Source organism: Bombina bombina, chromosome 5, assembly GCF_027579735.1.
Source record: "Bombina bombina isolate aBomBom1 chromosome 5, aBomBom1.pri, whole genome shotgun sequence".
NCBI classification, from domain to species: domain Eukaryota; kingdom Metazoa; phylum Chordata; class Amphibia; order Anura; family Bombinatoridae; genus Bombina; species Bombina bombina.
The window spans coordinates 846359981-846382985 of NC_069503.1; the positions used below are offsets into that span (position 1 = coordinate 846359981).

Consider the following 23005-nt stretch of genomic DNA (forward strand, 5'->3'; position numbering starts at 1 on the left):
TCAAAATAAATGATATTAGGTAAATGTAAGAGCCTCTATTTAGGAACTGTGTCCTGTATTGCCGTATATTAGGGTAGACAAGCCACTTTTTTACACTAAATAAGCTATAAATCCCTTCCCCATCCTTCCCACAATATGTCCCGAATGTTACAACAACAAATAAAAATATCAATTAGTACAGTAAATAGTCTAAAATTAACAGAGTGCAGTTAAAATAAACACGAAGCCCCTATGTTAATTTTAGACTATCTACTAATTGATATTTGTATTTGTTGTTGTAACCCTAAGCTAGATACAATGTAACTATTAATTATATTGTAGCTACAAAATAACTAATAGTTACAATGTATCTAGCTTAGGGTTTATTTTTATTTTACAGGCAAGTTTGTATTTATTTTAACTAGGTAGAATAGTTAATAAATAGTTATTAACTATTTAATAACTACCTAGCTAAAATAAATACAAATTGACCTGTAAAATAAAACCTAACCTGTCTTACACTAACACCTAACCTAACCCTACAATTAAATAAATTCCCTAAATTAAATACAATTCCATAAATTAAATACAATTAGCTAAATTACAAAAAAAACAAACACTAAAGTACAGAAAATAAAAAACAAATTACAAGATCTTTAAACTAATTACACCTAATCTAATAGCTCTATCAAAATAAAAAAGCCCACCCAAAATAAAAAAAAAACCCTAGCCTAAACTAAACTACCAATAGCCCTGAAAAGTGCCTTTTGTGGGGCATTGCCCCAAAGAAATCAGCTCTTTTACCTGTAAAAAAATACAAACAACCCCCAAAAGTAAAACCCACCACCCACACAACCAACCCCCCAAATAAAACCCTAACTAAAAAAACCTAAGCTCCCCATTGCCCTGAAAAGGGCATTTGGATGGGCATTGCCCTTAAAAGGGCATTTAGCTTTATTGCAGCCCAAACCCCTAATCTAAAAATAAAACCCACCCAATACACCCTTAAAAAATCCTAACACTAACCCCCGAAGATCCACTTACAGTTTTGAAGAGCTGACATCCATCCTCAACGAAGCTGGGAGAAGTCTTCATCCAAGTGGCAAGATGTCCTCAACGAAGCCGACAGAAGTGGTCCTCCAGACGGGCAGAAGTCTTCACCCAGATGGCATCTTCTATCTTCATCCTTCTGACGTGGAGCGGCTCCATCTTCAAGACATCCGGCGCGGAGCATCCTCTTCAATCTACGGCTTCTTCTGAAATGAAGGTTCCTTTAAATAACGTCATCCAAGATGGCATCCCTTAGATTTCGATTGGCTGATAGAATTCAGCCAATCAGAATTAAGGTTGAAAAAATCCTATTGGCTTATGCAATCCTATTGGCTTATGAACTTCAATCCTATTGGCTGATCCAATCAGCCAATAGGATTGAGCTCGCATTCTATTGGCTGTTCCAATCAGCCAATAGAATGCGAGCTCAATCCTATTGGCTTATCCTATTTGCCTTTGATTTAGCTAGACATGATTGCTTATGTAATTTTATTAAATTAGAGCATGCAATATATAGAAATGTTTCGATTTACCTCTGTTATCAATTTAGCTTCAGTCTCTTGCTGTTCAGGGGCAGCAATTTACTGTTGAGTGTTAGCATATGTTGATTCGCTATGCCCAAATGTCTTGTCAATGGCTCACCAGATGTGTTCAGCTAGGCCCTAGTAAAGCAATGTTGCTCTGGAGCTGACATTCACTATTTGTTTCTTGCATGCAACTCATAACTCACAACTTGTAATTTGAGTGTTGGCTGTGCTAAAGATTCTCTGGTAAACCACATTGTGTGCTTCTTCCCATAAAATGTAACCTTTAATGCAACGCTTAAAACATCATAATAACCCGGGCACCGGTCTGAACCCTTTGTCAAATGATCCCCAGATATACGTTCAGGATAATATATATAACATTTCCCATACCAACACCCTATATATATATATATATACATACAAATAGTGATAATCAAACCCATTAGCCAATACTGCTGCCATCATCCTCAAGCCTGCCACATCCATGTCACCATGACATCATCCCGGCGTGACACCCCTTGATTTGTCAGGGTACATGTGAAGGGGCAGTACAGGCTTTGACAGCTGTCAAAACATCAGAGCGTGCTGGGATCGTATTTACATTCCTTCCTATAACACGCAAATATAGCATACTCACTTCTTCATCATATTATACCTTAAAGCTGATCATAATACAATAGATTAACATGCAGAGGCTATATGCACAAAACTAATAACCACTTGGCTAAAATTCATATAGATCATAAAAAAACTACAATCTAAAACTAGACTAATCTAAAAGTGATAAATAAGATGCACAGTGTTTAACACTATAATTCTTTGAGTATCAGATGGAGTATGGTAGAAAGAACACATAGGTAATCAGTTTGGTAGATGTACTTATCCATTTGTGACACAGCCCAAAGTCCACCACTTTAATTATTTAAAGGGGTATCCATACTACTTCTGGATTCTAGGGGGACAGCGGGGGTGTCCAAATGTATCATTTGTGTTGTGGATATAGAGAAGTGATTCTATGTCATAAGAGGCTAGTCGTAGAAAGGGCTAAAATCCATTTGAGTGTTAAGTCCTCTTGGTACCATTGTATCTAACATTTGGATCCACTTTGTTTCTTTCCTCAGTAGTGCTTTTTAGCTTTTTAGCTCTATCTCCACCCCTAGGCATAGGGGGTACATGGTCGATAAACATAGTCTTTAGACTTGATACCTTATGTTTCTTCTCACAGAAGTGATGTGCCACCAGTTGCTCAGAGTCACCATTCTTAATGGCTTCTCTAATTGCAAATCTGTGGTTGGCCATACGATCTCTGATAGAGTAACTGTCGTACCCACATAAAATAGAGAGCATAGACATATGAGGATATATTACATGGTCACTTTTACATGTCAATCAATGACTTATCATAAATCTCTTGTTAGAGTGCGGATGTTGAAACGAGGATCCTTTAAGCATACTGTTACACGTGATGCAATCACCACACTGAAAGCATCCTTTCTTGCTTGACTTTAGCCAGGTTGTTTTCTGGTAGCATCTTACAGGGTCAGATCCTACTAGTATATCACGTAAATTACATGCCATCCTCGGGGGATCTGTATGCTGAAAAGCTAAGGGTTTATCCACCTTAACCAATTCCTAGCGCTGCCTCATTGAGGTGTCTAATATCCCATGTGAGGTATCAAACGTAGTTACAAAATTGATCCGGTCTGTCTTAGATGTCACTGTTGGTTTTTTGATCAATTCATCCTGTGTTTGCCCCAGAACTCTGTCCTTAGTTTCATAGACAAATTTATGGTCATAGACTCATTTTAGTTGCTTGTCCCCCATGATATCTAATTGTTCCCTCATAACTGACTCCTCTGTGTTATTCCTGATAACCCTAGTAAGCTGAGAGGTGACCATCCCGTTTCTGGTGTGTTGGGTGACAGCTATGTGCCTCAAGTAGCACATTTCTGTCTGTAAGTTTATTGTAGAGAGATGTGCCAAATCTACAATTAATGTCCTTTCTAACCTTGAATATATTAAAATCTTGAAAGTGAATGTTTTCATATTATGATTCCAATTTGAATCTTATGGGGGATGTGAGCCCATTTAAACCAGAGTCCCATGTTTCCAACCCCTCCTTCTCCCCTCGCCATACTAGAAACACGTCATCTATGTACCGTGTGTAAAAAATGACTTCTTTATATTCTGATAGAGTCATGACTGTTTGTTCATACCATGCCATATAAAGGTTTGCATATGTGGGTGCCATGGCAGTACCTGAGATCTGCAAGTAGAAATCTGATTCAAAGTTAAAGTAGTTTTTCTCCAAACAAAATAGCATTAGTTCTATTAAGAACTCTATAGGTGAACCCTTGTAATATTCAGAATTGGTGACTATGGACCAGACCGCCTGCACAACCACCATCATGAGGAATGGAGGTGTACAGGCTATCCTCATCCATGGTGACCAATATATTACCTTCCCTTAGCCAATCAGCTGATTTCAATATTGCTATGAGGCTGTGTGCATCCTTAAGGTAGGAATCTGTGTGTTTAACCACTGGTTGCAAAAAATAATTCACAAATTTGGCTACATTTGAAAACAAAGTATCCCGAGCAGAGACAATAGGTCTCCCAGGGGGATTGAAAAGTGTCTTGTGCACCTTCAGTAATAAATAGACCACTAGTATTTTAGGAAATGTAGCCGTTAGATAGCTCATTTCATTATCATCTATATGTCCAGCTTCATATGCAGATATCAGGTACTGATCAATGCTCTTTTTGAAAGTGTTAGTGGGATTTCCTTTCAATTTAATATATGTGGACGCATCAGACAATTGTCTTTTAGCCTCCATCTTATATTGTGTGTAATCCATGACTACTATGCCACCGCCTTTATCAGCGGGGCGTATGATCATTTTTTAGGCTTTAGATGGCTTTAGATTCTCCACTAGTTCTCTTGGGATATGATTTGAAATCATTGTTTATACAGTCATGACACATAATTTGTGTAAAACTCTTAATGGATGGATTGGTAACAGGAGGTTGAAAGGTGTATCGCCGTTGTCCCCTGTGCCTTGTCCTTAAAAAGTCTCTAAATTTCAATTGCCTCTGAAGCTTATGTAAATCAACTACTTTCTCAAAAGAGGATGCTTTCAGTGTGGCGATTGCATCACGTCTAACAGTATTCTTAAAGGGTCGTCTTTTCAACACCCGCACTCTAACAAGAGATTCAAGATAAACCATCAATTGTCATGGTGACACAGATGTGGATGGCTTGCGGACAATGGCAGTTGTATTGGCTAATGGGTTTGATCATAACTATTTATATGTATATATAAAGGGTGTGGGTATGGGGAAAGTTATATATGTTATTCTGAGCGTATATCTGGGGATCATTTGAAAAAGGGACCGGACAGGTGCCGAAACATTATGATGTTTTAAACGTTGTATTAAAGGTTACATTTTAATTGAAAAAGTCCAATGAGTGCTTTCTTATCACACTGGATTACCATGTTTTTTTGTTAGCACCTTGGTGGTTGAAATACATATGAGGAGTGCATACCATATCGAAGATGAATATATATATATATATATATATATATATATATATATATATATATATATAAGCTGCAAATTAGCATAATTTACAAAGTTGCACAACACAAATAAAAATATAATGGTACTGCAATTTATAAAGTTTATTTATTTTTTATTTTTTTTAGAAGAACTAGCTGCTAGATTTATGGGCCACAAAGAAAGAAGCAGGTGCTATTGGGAGGAGAGCCTAGGAATGGTTAGCCCAATAAGTGGAAGAAACTGAGGAAGCAAGAACAAGCAAATCACTGCTTGGAGAGAAGCGGGGCTAGGACATCTGATACATAGACATTTCTGACCTACACTATCTGGGCTTTCTGCTTTAGGATGGCGTAGGCAATATTTAGGATAGCTGGGTAGCTGTGTTACGGTTCTTTCTGCAGGTAACCTATTTTACAGTGCAGTAAAACAATTTGCTTCCATTCACCTTTCCCATCCATCTTTCTTTTTTTAGATTGTGGTATCACTGGTTAATGGGCGTCCTGGTGCCAAACACTTCATGGATTCGCCTGTCTTGAGAGAATTCACCAAAGCAACAAATATAAGACTGCGTTTTCTCAGAACCAATACTCTGCTGGGTCATCTCATATCTAAAGCTCAGAAAGATCGAACTGTAACACGTCGAGTAAGTTTCATTATCAAATGTCTCACAACTTATTTATTCATTAATATATTAATAGAATTTCACTATCAGTTTACGCAATTGTAGTTTTATTTAGACATGTGCGATTCGGTTCAGTTCGATTCGGAAATTCGGAAAATTCTGAGATTCGGATCGAACTGAATCTCTGAATTAAAATAGTGCTGAATCTACTGAATAAATCCGAATAACTTCGGATTTATTCGGATTTATTCGGTAGATTCGGATGGCCATGGATTACACTAGTATTGTACAGTATATTAGGTTATATCACTCTGCTATGGGTTACACCTAATGTACAGTACATAATACTAGTCTAATCTCACACTTACCGAAATTCTGAATTTCCGAACCGAATCGAACCGAACCGAATCCAGCCGAATTTATTTGAATCCGAATGAATCCGAAACAAATCTGAAACGAATGTATTCGAATCCGAATGAATCCGAAACAAATCCGAACCGAATTGATTCAAATTTTTCCGAATTCTAATTGCTCCGAACCGAAATAAAAAAAAAATCTGAATCTATCCAAACCGAATTTTTTCGCCATGCACATGTCTAGTTTTATTTAAGCTGACGTGAAAATAAAATAACATTTTTCTTCTATTTATTTATTTGCAGAAAATAAAGATTATTCTTTTATTGCAAATGTTTCTGTAGCTATAACTTTCTTTGTACACGATTAACATTTATTAAAGCTACTGCTTATTTAAAAAATATTTATGTCCTTCTAAATGGAAGCAGGTTTAGAATGCATACTTTAACTTTCAGACCACCAAATTAAAGATACATTTAAAGTTACATTTTAATGCAACAATTATATGTTGTTTCAAGAAATCTGATTAAAATAAATAACTAATATAACACACGGTGGAGCAGGAGAAGGAGGATTTCCCAGTTGTGGACCTGCAGTATGTGAACACTTATTTAGATGCTTCAATTACTCCCTCAGCCATGGAGCAGGTTCTGGAAGCGAGTTCAAGGCAGTTATCTGATGTACAATTGTCTCCCAGTTGAAAGCTGGTTCAGGAGGCATAATGTAGATTAATCCAGTTCCAAAAAGGATGAAGGAAGATGGAAGAGCAGTGTTTTCTTTATTGGAGGTCGTGCTCGTTAACTGACAACCTTTTAAAAAGAATCATTAGACCTAGTTCTAGTTACTAAGACTGCTTTGTGTCTTGCAACTGAGTGCCACAGGGATGAGGACATTAGAGGTTATTCTAGAAGTCTGGTGTGGGCAGAATTGATGACTGTTTACACACACACACATATATATATATATATATATATATATATATATATGTATGTGTATGTATGATGTTTTATAAATATTACAAGTAAGATTATCTGTAGGTAGGACGACTACAAAGTCTGATTTATTCCTTTCAACTTTATTAATCATAGTGTTATGTGATATCACTTTTTTATTTTTTTCTAATAGAGATGCAGTATATTTCTCTGTGACTCTTAATCCTATTTCAGTTATACACTTTTCTATTAATTTTTCTATGATTATTGTTATCTTACTGAGATTAGTTGATAAATTAAGAAAGTATATTCATATCATAATTAGCATCCTCTTAATGTGCTCTAGTTGTGTTATCGGACATATGCGTGTTGAGTTCAGCTGCACAGATATAGTTGCATACAGAATACTTTGGGATATTCTGTGATTATATGATAGATTAGGGATATCTTTCATTCTATATACATACTTCTCTATAGTTGGCTATTGCCTTGCCCTGTTCCATAATTCTATTCAATGGGTCTTATATCTGATGGTTCTAAATATTACACTAATTTGTTTTTCTGATATAAGACTTATATAACAATATGTGCATATTCACTTACCGCTAGATTTAGAGTTCTGCGGCCAAAGGGGTGCGTTAGCTACGCATGCTTTTTTTTCCCCGCACCTTTTAAATACCGCTGGTATTTAGAGTTCACAGAAGGGCTGCGTTAGGCTCCAAAAAGGGAGCGTAGAGCATATTTACCGCCACTGCAACTCTAAATACCAGCGGTGCTTACGGACGCGACCAGCTTAAAAAACGTGCTCGTGCACGATTCCCCCATAGGAAACAATGGGGCAGTTTGAGCTGAAAAAAAACCTAACACCTGCAAAAAAGCAGCGTTCAGATCCTAACGCAGACCCATTGTTTCCTATGGGGAAACACTTCCTAAGTCTGCACCTAACACCCTAACATGTACCCCGAGTCTAAACACCCCTAGCCTTACACTTATTAACCCCTAATCTGCCGTCCCCGCTATCTCTGACCCCTGCATATTTTTTTAACCCCTAATCTGCCGCTCCGTACACCGCCGCCACCTACGTTATCCCTATGTACCCCTAATCTGCTGCCCCTAACACCGCCGACCCCATATTATATTTATTAACCCCTAATCTGCCGCCCCCAACTTCGCCACCACCAACCTACAATTATTAACCCCTAATCTGCTGACCGGACCTCACCGCTACTATAATAAAGTTATTAACCCCTAATCCGCCTCACTCCCGCTTCAATAACCCTATAATAAATAGTATTAACCCCTAATCTGCCCTCCCTAACATCACCGACACCTAACTTCAAGTATTAACCCCTAATCTGCCGACCGGACCTCACCGCTACTCTAATAAATTTATTAACCCCTAAAGCTAAGTCTAACCCTAACACTAACACCCCCCTAAGTTAAATATAATTTTTATCTAACGAAATAAATTAACTCTTATTAAATAAATTATTCCTATTTAAAGCTAAATACTTACCTGTAAAATAAACCCTAATATAGCTACAATATAAATAATAATTATATTGTAGCTATTTTAGGATTAATATTTATTTTACAGGCAACTTTGTATTTATTTTAACCAGGTACAATAGCTATTAAATAGTTAATAACTATTTAATAGCTACCTAGTTAAAATAATTACAAAATTACCTGTAAAATAAATCCTAACCTAAGTTACAATTAAACCTAACACTACACTATCAATAAATTAATTAAATAAAATACCTACAATTATCTACAATTAAACCTAACACTACATAGGATTCTTATATACAAAAAGTTCAAGCAGCACCTCCACTTGTACAAAGTTACCAAAGTTTATTGCACCAAGACACAAAAATCCATGACGTTTCGGGCTCAAATGCCCTTAATCATTAATGATTAAGGGCATTTGAGCCCGAAACGTCATGGAATTTTTTTGTATATACTGATCTGTTTGGAGCTTTGGTAGGAGCTCCTCAGGCTTGCACTCCCATCACCAGTGCTGGAGGATATTATCTTGTTTTATAACTACATAGGATTCTATCAGCCAATTGGAATTAAGGTAGGAAAATTCTGATTGGCTGATGGAATCAGCCAATCAGATTCAAGTTCAATCCGATTGGCTGATCCAATCAGCCAATCAGATTGAGCTTGCATTCTATTGGCTGATCAGAACAGCCAATAGAATGCGAGCTCAATCTGATTGGCTGATTCCATCAGCCAATCAGAATTTTCCTACCTTAATTCCGATTGGCTGATAGAATCCTATCAGCCAATCGGAATTCGAGGGACGCCATCTTGGATGACATCATTTAAAGGAACCGTCATTCGTCGGGAAGTCGTCGGCCAGGATGGATGTTCCATGTCGGCGGGATGAAGATGGATCCGGAAGAAATAAGATTGAAGATGCCGCTTGATAGAAGACTTCAGCCGGATGATGTATCTCTTCAGCCCCCGCTTGGATCAAGACTTCAGCCGGATGATGGACCTCTTCAGCCGGATGATGGACCTCTTCAGCCGGATGATGGACCTCTTCAGCCCCCGCTTGGGCTTGGATGAAGACTTCGGAGCCTCCTCTGGACGGATCGGTGATACCCTGCGTGGTGAAGATAAGGTAGGGAGATCTTCAGGGGCTTAGTATTAGGTTTATTTAAGGGGGGTTTGGGTTAGATTAGGGGTATGTGGGTGGTGGGTTGTAATGTTGGGGGGGGGGTATTGTATATTTTTTTTTACAGGCAAAAGAGCAGAATTCTTTGGGGCATGCCCCGCAAAAGGCCCTTTTAAGGGCTGGTAAGGTAAAAGATCTTTTCTATTTGTATTTTAGAATAGGGTAGGGCATTTTTTTATTTTGGGGGGCTTTGTTATTTTATTAGGGGGCTTAGAGTAGGTGTAATTAGCTTAAAATTGTTGTAATATTTTTCTAATGTTTGTAAAAAAAAATATTTTTTGTAACTTAGTTCTTTTTTTATTTTTTGTACTTTAGTTAGTTTATTTAATTGTGTTTATTTGTAGGTATTTGTATGTAATTCATTTATTGATAGTGTAGTGTTAGGTTTAATTGTAACTTAGGTTAGGATTTATTTTACAGGTAATTTTGTAATTATTTTAACTAGGTAGCTATTAAATAGTTATTAACTATTTAATAGCTATTGTACCTGGTTAAAATAAATACAAAGTTGCCTGTAAAATAAATATTAATCCTAAAATAGCTACAATATAATTATTATTTATATTGTAGCTATATTAGGGTTTATTTTACAGGTAATTATTTAGCTTTAAATAGGAATAATTTATTTAATAAGAGTTAATTTATTTAGTTAGATAAAAATTATATTTAACTTAGGGGGGTGCTAGTGTTAGGGTTAGACTTAGCTTTAGGGGTTAATAAATTTATTAGAGTATCGGTGAGGTCCGGTCGGCAGATTAGGGGTTAATACTTGAAGTTAGGTGTCGGTGATGTTAGGGAGGGCAGATTAGGGGTTAATACTATTTATTATAGGGTTATTGAGGTGGGAGTGAGGCGGATTAGGGGTTAATAACTTTATTATAGTAGCGGTGAGGTCCGGTCGGCAGATTAAGGGTTAATAATTGTAGGTAGGTGGCGGCGACGTTGGGGGCGGCAGATTAGGGGTTAATAAATATAATTTAGGGGTCGGCGGTGTTAGGGGCAGCAGATTAGGGGTACATAGGGATAACGTAGGTTGCGGCGGTGTGCGGTCGACAGATTAGGGGTTAAAAAAAATTATTAGAGTGGCGGCAATGTGGGGGGACCTCGGTTTAGGGGTACATAGGTAGTTTATGGGTGTTAGTGTACTTTAGAGCACAGTAGTTAAGAGCTTTATGAACCGGCGTTAGCCCAGAAAGCTCTTAACTCCTGGCTTTTTGCTGCGGCTGGAGTCTTGTCGTTAGATTTCTAATGCTCACTTCAGCCAAGACTCTAAATACCAGCGTTAGAAAGATCCCATTGAAAAGATAGGATACGCAATTGGCGTAAGGGGATCTGCGGTATGGAAAAGTCGCGGCTGCAAAGTGAGCGTTAGACCCTTTCCTGACTGACTGTAGATACCAGCGGTAGCCCAAAACCAGCGTTAGGAGCCCCTAACGCTTGTTTTGATGGCTAACGCAGAACTCTAAATCTAGGTGATATTCTTTTTACCTATATATTGCTATCACTTTGGTTAGTGACTCAATACTTCTATAAGAGGAGAAGTCCATTATATTTAAACTTTAGTGTAACATATGAATAATCCTTTAGGACACAGATATCTTACATATTAATAAAGCATCATAGCAAACTAATTCCTGATTCTCTTCAAACCTACAGCCTTAGTGTTACATCAAGTGGCATGCCCATGAATTGCCTAATATACTCATAGCGGAACCTTGTTTTATAAGTTGTTGTATGCATTTAAAATATGAGGCTGTTGTCAAAATTTTGAGAAACAAAACTAAAGTCGATATCACTATGTAGAAAATACAGGTTACAGAGTTTCCAGAAATGGAAGAGCTTTATTATACCCAGCAAGATAAACTTGCAATCTTTTCAGAAATGACGACAATATGGCTGAGCTACCTTTCTGTCTGAACACAAAAATGACAATATTAACAAATTCAAAGGGAACACGAGAAATCCACCACTGATACATCATAGCTCTCAGGTTTTTAACTATCAATTATTATATTAAATAACATTAGCTCAACAAGTAATAATAATGGTAACTCCAACCTATTTTGTTTCAATAACCTACATACTCTACTTACCCTCTGACATTAAACATAACTATATAAGTTAAAAGTTCAAAATGTTAAATGTTTTTTTATTATACTCATATCTATTTCAGTAACATCGACTTGTAACACCTATAACAGAACTGTGTCTCCCCATCATGTATTCTTTACTTAATATCCTGAATAAAGCTGATTTATTTAAAAAAAAAATATGAAGCTGTTGTACACAGTAGAACAGTAATAAATAGATTTGTGGTTTAATACGTGTGTACATAACTGTAACTGTTGTTTCTAGATTTTTGTTTTTATCATTGCTAATGATCTATTTGTCAGGGTTTTTTCTCTGCTTTGTTTGCCATGTACTGCTAGCAGCAATTTTGCTCACCTTTTCTTGCTGAATCTGGTGACTACCAGCTCCAGTTTTGACTTCTGGCTTGTTATTTGAGTTATGGGCTTTTTATTATTTTTGTTATTAATAAAGGTGTGATTATTTTTGCACTTCTCATCTCAGTCTGATTCCTGGCACCCTGACGCAAGGACCATGAATCCTGATGGTGCTAATAATCCACCTTTACCTACCATCATTTCCAGGATAGATTAACAGGATCACCGCTTGGATTAATTTGCATTAACCCTGCAAACCCTGTTGACTCGCACTGCACATTTGGACCAGAGTGTCCCACAAGTTATGGCTGCTCCTGTTTCCGCTGCTGCACCTAGTCCTACCAGGAGCATGTCCGGTTCTGCACCTCTACCTCAGCATTATGGAGGCAATCATAATCAGTGCAGAGGGTTTTTGAACCAGGTGGGCATTTACTTTGAGATGTTTCCTCAGGCGTTTCCCTGACAGAGCTAAAGTGGGATTTCTCATCTCTTTACTCTCTGACACGGGCTAATCCCTTGTGGGAGACTAATAAACCTGTGATTTCTAATTATCCTGAATTTGTGGCCTCCTTTTGAAGGGTATTTGATGTTCCAGCTCGCTCCTCCTCAGCTGCCAAATGACTCATGTCCATTCAGCAAGGTACGAGATCTGTTGCTCAGTATGCTATTGAGTTCTGTATGCTTGCCGCAGAGGTTGGTTGGAACAATGAAGCCCTTGTTGCCTCCTTCTTTCATGGGCTCTCTGATGCGATTAAAGATGAAGTTGCTGCCAGAGATTTACCAGAGGATCTTGAGGCTTTGGTGTCTTTTTTTATTCTAATTGACATCAGACTCAGAGAGAGGCCCCTTTTCAAGGAGCGCTTGCAGAAGCCTCCTGTTCTGTTGTTTCCTATGTTATCATTCCCACCCATGCCTCCCTCTCCCATGTCTCCTGGTCCCGAGTCACTAGATACTGCTGTGCCGATGCAGTTGGTATTCACGCTTCTCTCCGTGGCAGAGAGGGCCTTTAGGAGGAGGGAGGGGCTCTGCTTCTATTGCCTTTTACAGGGCCACCTTTTAAAGTCTTGTCCTAATCAGCAGGTTAAACACTCACACCTAGGGTCCTGTCGGGGGCAGACCTTGGGTGGTTTATCCTCATCCCAGGAACCACTAAAGGAGAAACCTTTGGTCACGGTTGTCCTTTCCTGGGTGGACTCCTCCATAGTCACCCAGGCTCTTGTTGACTCCAGTGTTGCAGGCTATTTCATTGACAGTGCTTTTGTATCACAGCACTCCATTCCTGTATTGCCTCAGTCCGTTCCGCTTGCTATTGAGGGCATTGATGGCAGGCCCCTTCAGCCTGCACTCGTTACTCACAAAACAACTCTGTTATCCATGGCTGTTGGGGCTCTCCATTTTGAAACCCTCCAGTTCTAGGTGATTAACTTTTCTTCCTTAGTCCAACCTATCACTGACATGACCCGTAAGGAGAATGATCCACTCCATTGGTCACCTACTGCCAATAAGGCTTTTGAGAGTCTTAAGACTGCCTTTGCTGCCGCTCCAGTTCTGGCTCATCCTAACCCTGTCCTGCCTTTCGTTCTTGAGGTTGATGCATCTGAGACTGGAGTAGGTGCCCTCTTGTCTCAACGTCCTACACCTGACTGTTCCTTGCATCTGTGCGGTTTTTCTCTAGGAAATTGTCTCCGTGGAGTGCAATTATGAAATTGGTGACAGGGAATTACTGGCCATAATTTTGGCACTCAAGGAATGGAGGCGTACCAGTGCTCATTCTTACTGACCACAAGAATTTGACTTATCTATCAGAAGCAAAATGTTTGTCGCCCCGACAGGCCAGATGGGCGCTATTTTTGTCTCGGTTTAATTATGTGGTTTCCTACCTACCTGGTAGTAAGAATGTTAGGGCTGATGCCCTCTCTCGTCAGTTTTTGCCTCTGTCCAAGGAGGAGTCTGTACCTTTTCCAGTTATACCTCCTGACCATATTTTGGCCACCATATGTACTAATTTGACTTCTCCCTTAGGGGTGGAGATCCTGGATGCACAAACCAATGCACCTCCTGAGAAACCTAGTGGTAAGTGCTTTGTACCTGAGAATCTTTGAACTAAACTATTGCACACTTACTACTATCCTAAAGCTGCAGGTCATCCGGGCAAGAACCAAATGATTTGGTCTGTCACTCAACAATTCTGGTGGCAGGTCTTCGTTCTGATGTTGCTGCGTATGTTGCCTCCTGCACAATCTGTGCACAGAATAAGACTCCTCAACATCTACCTGTGAGTCTTCTTCAACCTATTGCTAATGGTGAGCGTCCTTGGACACATCTTTCCATGGACTTCATTGTCGAGCTCCCTGTTTCCAGTGGCAATACTGTTATCCTAATAGTGGCTGACCGTTTTTCTAAAATGTCACATTGCATTCCCTTGAAGAAGTTGCCTACTGCTCAGGAGCTTGCTTAAACTTTTGCCCGGGAGGTCTTCCGTTTACATGGGTTACCCAAGGACTCAGACCGGGGTAGCCAGTTTGTCTCCAGATTTTGGTGTTCCGTTTGTGCTCAATGGGGATCCAGCTTTCCTTCTCCTTGGCGTATCACCCTCAATCCAATGGGGCTTGGAACAGTCTAATCAAGCTCTAGAACAGTTCCTCCATTGCTATGTTTCAGATCACCACAATAATTGGTCTGAACTGTTACCTTGGGCAGAGTTCACTTTTAATAGTGCTATTAATCCTTCTCCCAGTTATTCCCGTTCATGGGGAATTATGGGTTTTAACCATCCTTGTTGCCCGATTCATTCATGTCTAAGGGTATTCCGGCTTTGGAGGAGCATCTCCGGCAACTCTGTTCCATGTGGGTGCAGATTCAGGATTGCCTTCATCGTTCTATGCAGCGCCAAAGTTCTACGCTAATCATAGGCATCTGCCCGCACCTTCCTACCAGGTTGGTGAGAGGGTTTGGCTGTCCACCCGCAACTTGAACCTTCGTGTGCCTTCCAATAAACTGGCTACACGTTATGTTAATCCTTTTCGGATACTCCGACGGGTCAATCCTGTGGCCTACGCTCTTGACCTTCCTCCTGCAATGCGCATCTCCAATGTTTTTCTTGTCTCCCTCTTGAAACCATTGGTTCTTATTCGGTTTACCACTGTGTTGCCTCGTCCCCATCCTATCTCTGTTGACAACCATGAAGAATATGAGGTCAGCAGCATTATTGACTCTCATATGTCCAGGGGCCGCGTACAGTATTTGGTTCACTGGAGGGGCTACGGTCCTGAGGAGCATTCATGGGTTCCCTCCTCTGATGTTCATGCTCCCGTCCTCCTCCGTGCCTTCCATGCCCGTTTCCCCAATAAGCCTTTTGTCCTCCTGCGGGTGAGGGGTGGTTGAGGGGAGGTTACTGTCAGGGTTTTTTCCCTGCTTTGTTTGCCATGTGCTGCTGGCAGCCATTTTGCTCACCTTTTCTTGCTGAATCTGGTGCAGAGTGTGTGATGCTGCTCATTTCCTGCACGCCCTCTTATGGCCAGACTGTTGTACATCATCCGTGTGAGACAGGTTCCAGTCTCAGAATTGTGATGTCATCACTTATTATTTAAAGGGTCTCTGTTCAGTATGCTTTGCCCTTGCATTGTCTCAGACCTGTTTGTGTGAGCTCCTGTGTATTACCTGGCTGTCTGACGTTCCTCCTGGTTCCTGATCCCTGGCTTTTTCCGGTCTTTGTTGTTCTCCTAGTTCCTGACTCCGGCCCGTCTGACTACTCGCTTTGGTACCTAACTCGTCTCATCTGACTACCAGCTCTGGTTTTTAACTCCTGGCTTGTTATTTGACTTGTGGACTTTTTATTATTTTTGTTATTAATAAAGGTGTGATTGTTTTTGCACTTCTCGTCTCAGTCTGATTCCTGGCACCCTGACACTATTACATGATCAGTATTATCATTGTTTGATGCCTTAATAAAAAAATAAATTAAAAAAAAGTTGGGGAGAGTCTCTAGGCAGCACCTTGAATGATTGCAATATTGGTTGCTGTGTGTAGACTGATGATAAACTGCCACTTATAAGCAGATTGTCCACCCATCTAGCTACTACTTAAAGATATTTAAAGTCTGCAGACTGTACTGAGTTATTCTTCTTATTATTTATTTGTGTAGCTCCCCAAAGTTACCAGATATAAGATTGTGAGTTCTAAATCTCCTTGAAATAGACAAAGTCATCAGGGAAACGTACATCAGCTTTGTATCCTTATACAAACAAAGACATTACATCATAGAAGATGGAACTTTTGTTGGAGATCTTATTCCACCAGTTCCAAGATTGGTTAAGAAGGCTAAGTGGCAGTTGCCCTTTTTCAGTTGAAGCATAAATAGACTAGTCCATTACAGCCTTTCCTGTGTATGTCCTGTATCATTGTCATTTGTTTATTCATTGTGACGTTGTCCATTTATCAACGGATGGGCAGAGGAAGTTTGCTATCATAAAACTAATTTGTATGGCCTTGCTGCAAGGCAGGCAGCATCCACTGCCCACATTTAACATTGCACAAGCCGACCATGTTAACTTCTTCCCCCATAGACTTCAATGAAGTGCGCTGAAGAATAAAAACCTAACACTTATTGTATTAGACCAACAGAGCTAAACCCCAGGTAGTATTTTACATTCCATTGTTCTTCACATAGAAGAAAATGTTCTTTCTATTGCTAAAATATATATATATTTTTTTTTTTGTAAAATATATATCTAAAACTTTTTAAATCGATATAAATAATTAGATATAGATATAAATACAGATAATTATAACTTAATATTTCAAAATAAAAATAATTTATTTCTTCCAAGTAAAGAACATTGGAATGTAAAATATTTACAGTAAAACATCGTTAAACACATTATCAAATATTATTTATAATTTATATTTTTACAATTGTTAAAAATAATTGTTAAAAAAATTATTTTAAAAATTTGAGTGGAAAGGGCTCCCAAGTGTGTGTGTGTGTATGTGTATATAAATGTGTATGTATGTGTTTATATGGGTATATATGTATGTATATACATACATACATGATATCTACATATATAAACACATTAACACATAAATACATTGTAGCCCTTTCCAGTCAAATACCGTGTTCTATACCATATACCTTTTAACCCTTAAAAAAATATTAATATTTATGGGAATATTTTTTATCAGAACATTTATATATGAGTGTAACCTGACAAGCGCACCCGTTTACTTTGAACTTGTAATACGAGTTAGCGATGTTGAGATATTACTTATCATGACCCGCACTAGCTTTAGTGTGCCACTTGTAATCTAGCCCTATATGTATACACAATCTTCTTCTGCTGACTTGTTACTTATAATGCTAAGTTAATAGGATTTATATTTATGTAACTGATTAGCGTTAACATTATATAGAAACATATTAGTGTATGTTTATGTGACTGTGCTTGAAATGTATCTGTTATGTTTGAGCGTTAAACCTCAATAACATTTAAAAAAAAATGGTTGCCTTAAAAAAAAAAAGGTGAGTTTTTCAAGTCTCAGAAGTGCACACTGCAGACTGCTCAAGCCTAACCCTGTTACATGTCTAATTGGCCCCAGCAGATGTTATCATAAAAAGGTTATTTAAGAAAAACCAAATGCGCTGGTACAAAACCAAACTACACATAAAAAAAAGGCAATCCCAAGGCCTGCAATAATAATATTGTAATAGAAAAATAGTTTATATGTGAGCGCCTGACACATTCAGGCGCTCACATATAAACTTTTTTTCTATTACAAGATGTTATCATAAAACGAACGGCAAAATATGCCATTTTCACTGACTAGCTTTGTCTACTCCAGTAACAAGCATGAATCAGCTCTTAAAAATAAGGCAATTGGTGGGCGGAGTTTGGTTATTAATAAACAAAGGCAGCAAACAAGATGGAGTTTGTTTATAAAATGTTTACACTTAGCTGATATGTTATTCTATATCAAGACAACAGAGAAAGTGTTTACTGTCTCATTAATCCCTTAACGGGTGCAGTGCAACACAAATACCAAGAGCTAAACTACTTATTTGCTTTAAATGTCAACATTTTAATTGCCAGTTGCCTAATTGTGAATGACCATTTACTTAATATTTTGTCATGTGCTTTATTTTCTCCAGTACTATTACAGTATTAAAGACATCAGCATTGGCGGTCGCTGTGTTTGTCATGGTCACTCAGATGTTTGCACTTTAAGGCCTGGAAACCAAAACCTGTAAGTAGTTAAGATGTCTGATGAATCACTAAGTGTATGCTACATCTGTGTGAAGGATTTAAGACAAAAGTTTATTTTACATAACAGAGATCAAAAATGTATCTAACTCATGTTACAATGTACTATAATATCATGCACATAAAATAGTTCTCTGCATATAAGAATGGAAACTAAAAATGTCAACACTTGTTTATTTTTGGGTAAGTCAAGAAGTGTTACCAGCGCTCAATTGAAAATCTGCTATCAGTAATAAGTAAAAATTTAGACAGTCTGTGTTGGACTGTGTACCTTAGTATGTGGTTGGGTCAGAACTGTTTGTGATTCTTTTTATACAAAGTACAAGTATTGTGCAGCATGAACAAATGATTCAGTGTACCCCTAACACTGACGGAATGATTATATAAAAGAGAGTCTTGATCAAGTGTAATTCAGCGCTATCAATACAAATAATGTGGGATATATCAAATTCCCCTATAAGCAATTATACAAACATATAGAACTATTACACTTTGTTTAAAAGTTCATATGCTAAGTTCGTATGGTGGTCACATATGGTAACAATAATGTGCAAAGTAGAGAGTGGATGTAGAGAGTGGTGAACCCTTCTGAGGAAGCGAGAGCGAAACACGTGTCAGGGATTTAGTACAGATGTACCTCGGAGACATTGCAGGTTTGGTTCCAGACCACGACAATAAAGCGAATATAGCAATAAACCCTACTCCTCTGAGTGACTGGAGAACCAAGGACCATTTTGGAATACCATACTCTGGCGAGACACCAAGGCAACAAAACCAAGGGCTTGGAAGTTTCAAAGCTGAACAGTACCATACACAAGTTTGCACGAAACAACGGAAATCTTCAATACCAAGCTTCCAATCCTGAGAGGCACACACCACTGACCGGAAAAGAGCGAGCATATATCCAGTAGGCGTTCATACATTACCTCATACGATCTCCGGTAAGGGGACATCCACTCTCTACTTTGCACATCATTGTTACCATATGTGACCACCATACGAACTTAGCATATGAACTTTTAAACAAAGTGTAATAGTTCTATATGTTTGTCTAATTGCTTATAGGGGAATTTGATATATCCCACATTATTTGTATTGATAGCACTGAATTACACTTGATCAAGACTCTCTTTTATATAATCACTTGTTTATTTTTACATGGATGAGTGTGAACCTGACTGTCTGTTATTCATAGAGGTAGATTTAACAAAGGTTGAGCGGACATGATTCAATGTAGCAAATCATGTCCGCTCGACCTCGCTAAATGCAGACAGCATACGATGTCAGCATTGAACATTGCACAAGCATTTCTGGTGAAATTCCTGTGCAATGCCCCCCCTGTTCACTTTCGGCCAATAGGCCGCTAGCAGGGGCCGTCAATCATTCTGATCGGATCGGGATGATTTCAGTCCGTCACCAGTAACTCTGCCTTGTTACTTCTATTTCAGGTGGACTTGAAACGATGGGGCTCCGCTGCTTAATAAATGGACCCCATAGAGTTAAACAATTAGCTCTTATTTTTTTATTTTCCTAATATTACAGCATATATTTAAGATAAAACAAATTTATGCTTACCTGATAAATTTATTTCTCTTGTGGTGTATCCAGTCCACGGATTCATCCATTACTTGTGGGATATTCTCCTTCCCAACAGGAAGCTGCAAGAGGATCACCCACAGCAGAGCTGTCTATATAGCTCCTCAGTTAAATGCCACCTCCCAGTCATTCGACCGAAGACAAGCAAGAGAAAGGAGAAACTATAGGGTGCAGTGGTGACTGTAGTTTAAAAAATAAAAAACACCTGCCTTAAAATGACAGGGCGGGCCGTGGACTGGATACACCACAAGAGAAATACATTTATCAGGTAAGCATAAATTTTGTTTTCTCTTGTAAGGTGTATCCAGTCCACGGATTCATCCATTACTTGTGGGATACCAATACCAAAGCTATAGGACACGGATGAAGGGAGGGACAAGGCAGGCGCTTAAACGGAAGGCACCACTGCCTGTAAGACCTTTCTCCCAAAAATAGCCTCCTAAGAAGCAAAAGTATCAAATTTGTAGAATTTAGAAAAAGTATGAAGCGAAGACCAAGTCGCCGCCTTACAAATCTGTTCCACAGAAGCCTCATTTTTAAAAGCCCATGTGGAAGCCACCGCTCTAGTGGAATGAGCTGTAATTCTTTCAGGAGGCTGCTGGCCAGCAGTCTCATAAGCTAAGCGGATTATACTTCTTAACCAAAAAGAAAGAGAAGTTGCTGAAGCCTTTTGGCCTCTCCTCTGTCCAGAGTAGACAACAAACAATGCAGATGTTTGACGAAAATCTTTAGTAGCTTGTAAATAAAACTTTAAAGCACGAACCACGTCAAGATTGTGTAATAGACGTTCCTTCTTTGAAGAAGGATTAGGACACAGTGACGGAACAACAATCTCCTGATTGATATTCTTATTAGATACCACCTTAGGAAGAAACCCAGGTTTGGTACGCAAAACTACCTTATCTGCATGGAAGATCAGATAAGGGGAATCACACTGCAAGGCAAATAACTCTCATACTCTTCAAGCCAAAGAGATAGCTACCAAAAACAGAACTTTCCAAGATAAAAGCTTGATATCTATGGAATGCAGAGGTTCAAACGGAACCCCTTGAAGAACTTTAAGAACTAAATTTAAACTTCATGGCGGAGCAACAGGTTTAAACATAGGCTTGATTCTAACTAAAGCCTGACAAAACGCCTGAACGTCTGGAACATCCGCCAGACGCTTGTGCAAAAGAATAGACAGAGCAGAAATCTGTCCCTTTAAGGAACTAGCTGACAATCCCTTCTCCAATCCTTCTTGGAGAAAAGACAATATCCTGGGAATCCTGACTTTACTCCATGAGTAACCCTTGGATTCACCCCAATGAAGATATTTACACCATATCTTATGATAGATTTTCCTGGTGACAGGCTTTCGAGCCTGAATTAAGGTATCAATGACTGACTCGGAAAAACCACGCTTTGATAAAATCAAGCGTTCAATCTCCAAGCAGTCAAACGCAGAGAAATTAGATTTGGATGTTTGAAGGGACCTTGAAGTAGAAGGTCCTGCCTCAGCGGGAGAGTCCATGGTGGAAAGGATGACATGTCCACCAGATCTGCATACCAAGTCCTGCGTGGCCATGCAGGTGCTATCAAAATCACTGAAGCTCTCTCCTGCTTGATCTTGGCAATCAGCCGAGGGAGCAGAGGAAACGGTGGAAACACATAAGCCAGGCTGAAGGACCAGTGCGCTGCTAGAGCATCTATCAGCGCTGCCTGGGGATCCCTTGACCTGGACCCGTAACAAGGAAGTTTGGCATTCTGACGAGACGCCATGAGATCCAGTTCTGGAATGCCCCATAGTTGAATCAGCTGGGCAAATACCTCCGGATGGAGCTCCCACTCCCCCGGATGAAAAGTCTGCCGACTTAGAAAATCCGCCTCCCAGTTCTCTACTCCTGGGATATGGATAGCTCAGAGATGGCAAGAGTGAACCTCTGCCCATAGAATTATCTTTGAAACCTCCAACATTGTCAGGGGGCTCCTTGTTCCCCCCTGATGGTTGATATAGGCTACAGTCTTGATGTTGTCCGACTGAAATCTGATGAACCTGACCGCAGCTAGCTGAGGCCAAGCCTGAAGAGCATTGAATATCGCTCTTAGTTCCAGAATGTTTATCGGGAGGAGTGCCTCCTCCTGAGTCCACGAGCCCTGAGCCTTCAGGGAGTTCCAGACTGCACCCCAGCCCAGAAGGCTGGCATCTGTCATTACTATAGTCCAATCTGGCCTGCGGAAGCTCATCCCCTTGGACAGATGGACCCGAGATAGCCACCAGAGAAGAGAATCCCTGGTTTCTTGATCCAGATTTAGTAGAGGGGACAAATCTGTGTAATCCCCATTCCACTGACTGAGCATGCAAAGTTGCAGTGGTCTGAGATGTAGGCGGGCAAACGGTATTCTGTCCATTGCCGCTACCATTAAACCGATTACTTCCATACACTGAGCCACTGAAGGACGAGAAGTGGAATAAAGAACACGGCAAGAGTCTAGAAGTTTTGACAATCTGGCCTTCGTTAGGTAAATCTTCATTTCTACCGAATCTATCAGAGTCCCTAGGAATGAAACTTTTGTTAGAGGTGATAGAGAACTCTTTCCTTCGTTCACCTTCCACCCATGAGACCTTAGAAATGCCAGAACAATGTCCGTGTGGGACCTGGCAATTTGAAAAGTCGACGCCTGTATCAGAATGTCGTCTAAGTAAGGGGCTACTGCTATACCCCGCGGCCTTAGGACTGCTAGAAGGGACCCTAGAACCTTTGTAAAGATTCATGGTGCCGTGGCCAACACGAAGGGAAGAGCCACAAACTGGTAGTGCCTGTCTAGAAAGGCAAACCTGAGAAAACGATGATGATCTTTGTGTATCGGAATGTGAAGATAAGCATCCTTTAAGTCTACGGTAGTCATATATTGACCCTCCTGGATCATAGGAAGGATGGTTCGAATAGTCTCCATCTTGAAGGATGAACTCTGAGAAATTTGTCTAAGCTCTTGAGATCTAAGATTGGT

The 23005-nt window shown here is 39.4% G+C and overlaps 1 protein-coding gene across 1 annotated transcript in view; it reads left to right on the top strand.

Annotated features, from left to right (window-relative positions):
• LAMA3 (laminin subunit alpha 3) overlaps positions 1 to 23005 on the top strand; it is a 573745-nt gene that overhangs the window by 86228 nt on the left and 464512 nt on the right. Inside the window, exons 5-6 of the mRNA XM_053714980.1 lie at positions 5590 to 5760; positions 18307 to 18401. Of these exons, the coding sequence (XP_053570955.1) occupies positions 5590 to 5760; positions 18307 to 18401 (266 nt within the window). The remainder of the gene's footprint in view (positions 1 to 5589; positions 5761 to 18306; positions 18402 to 23005) is intronic.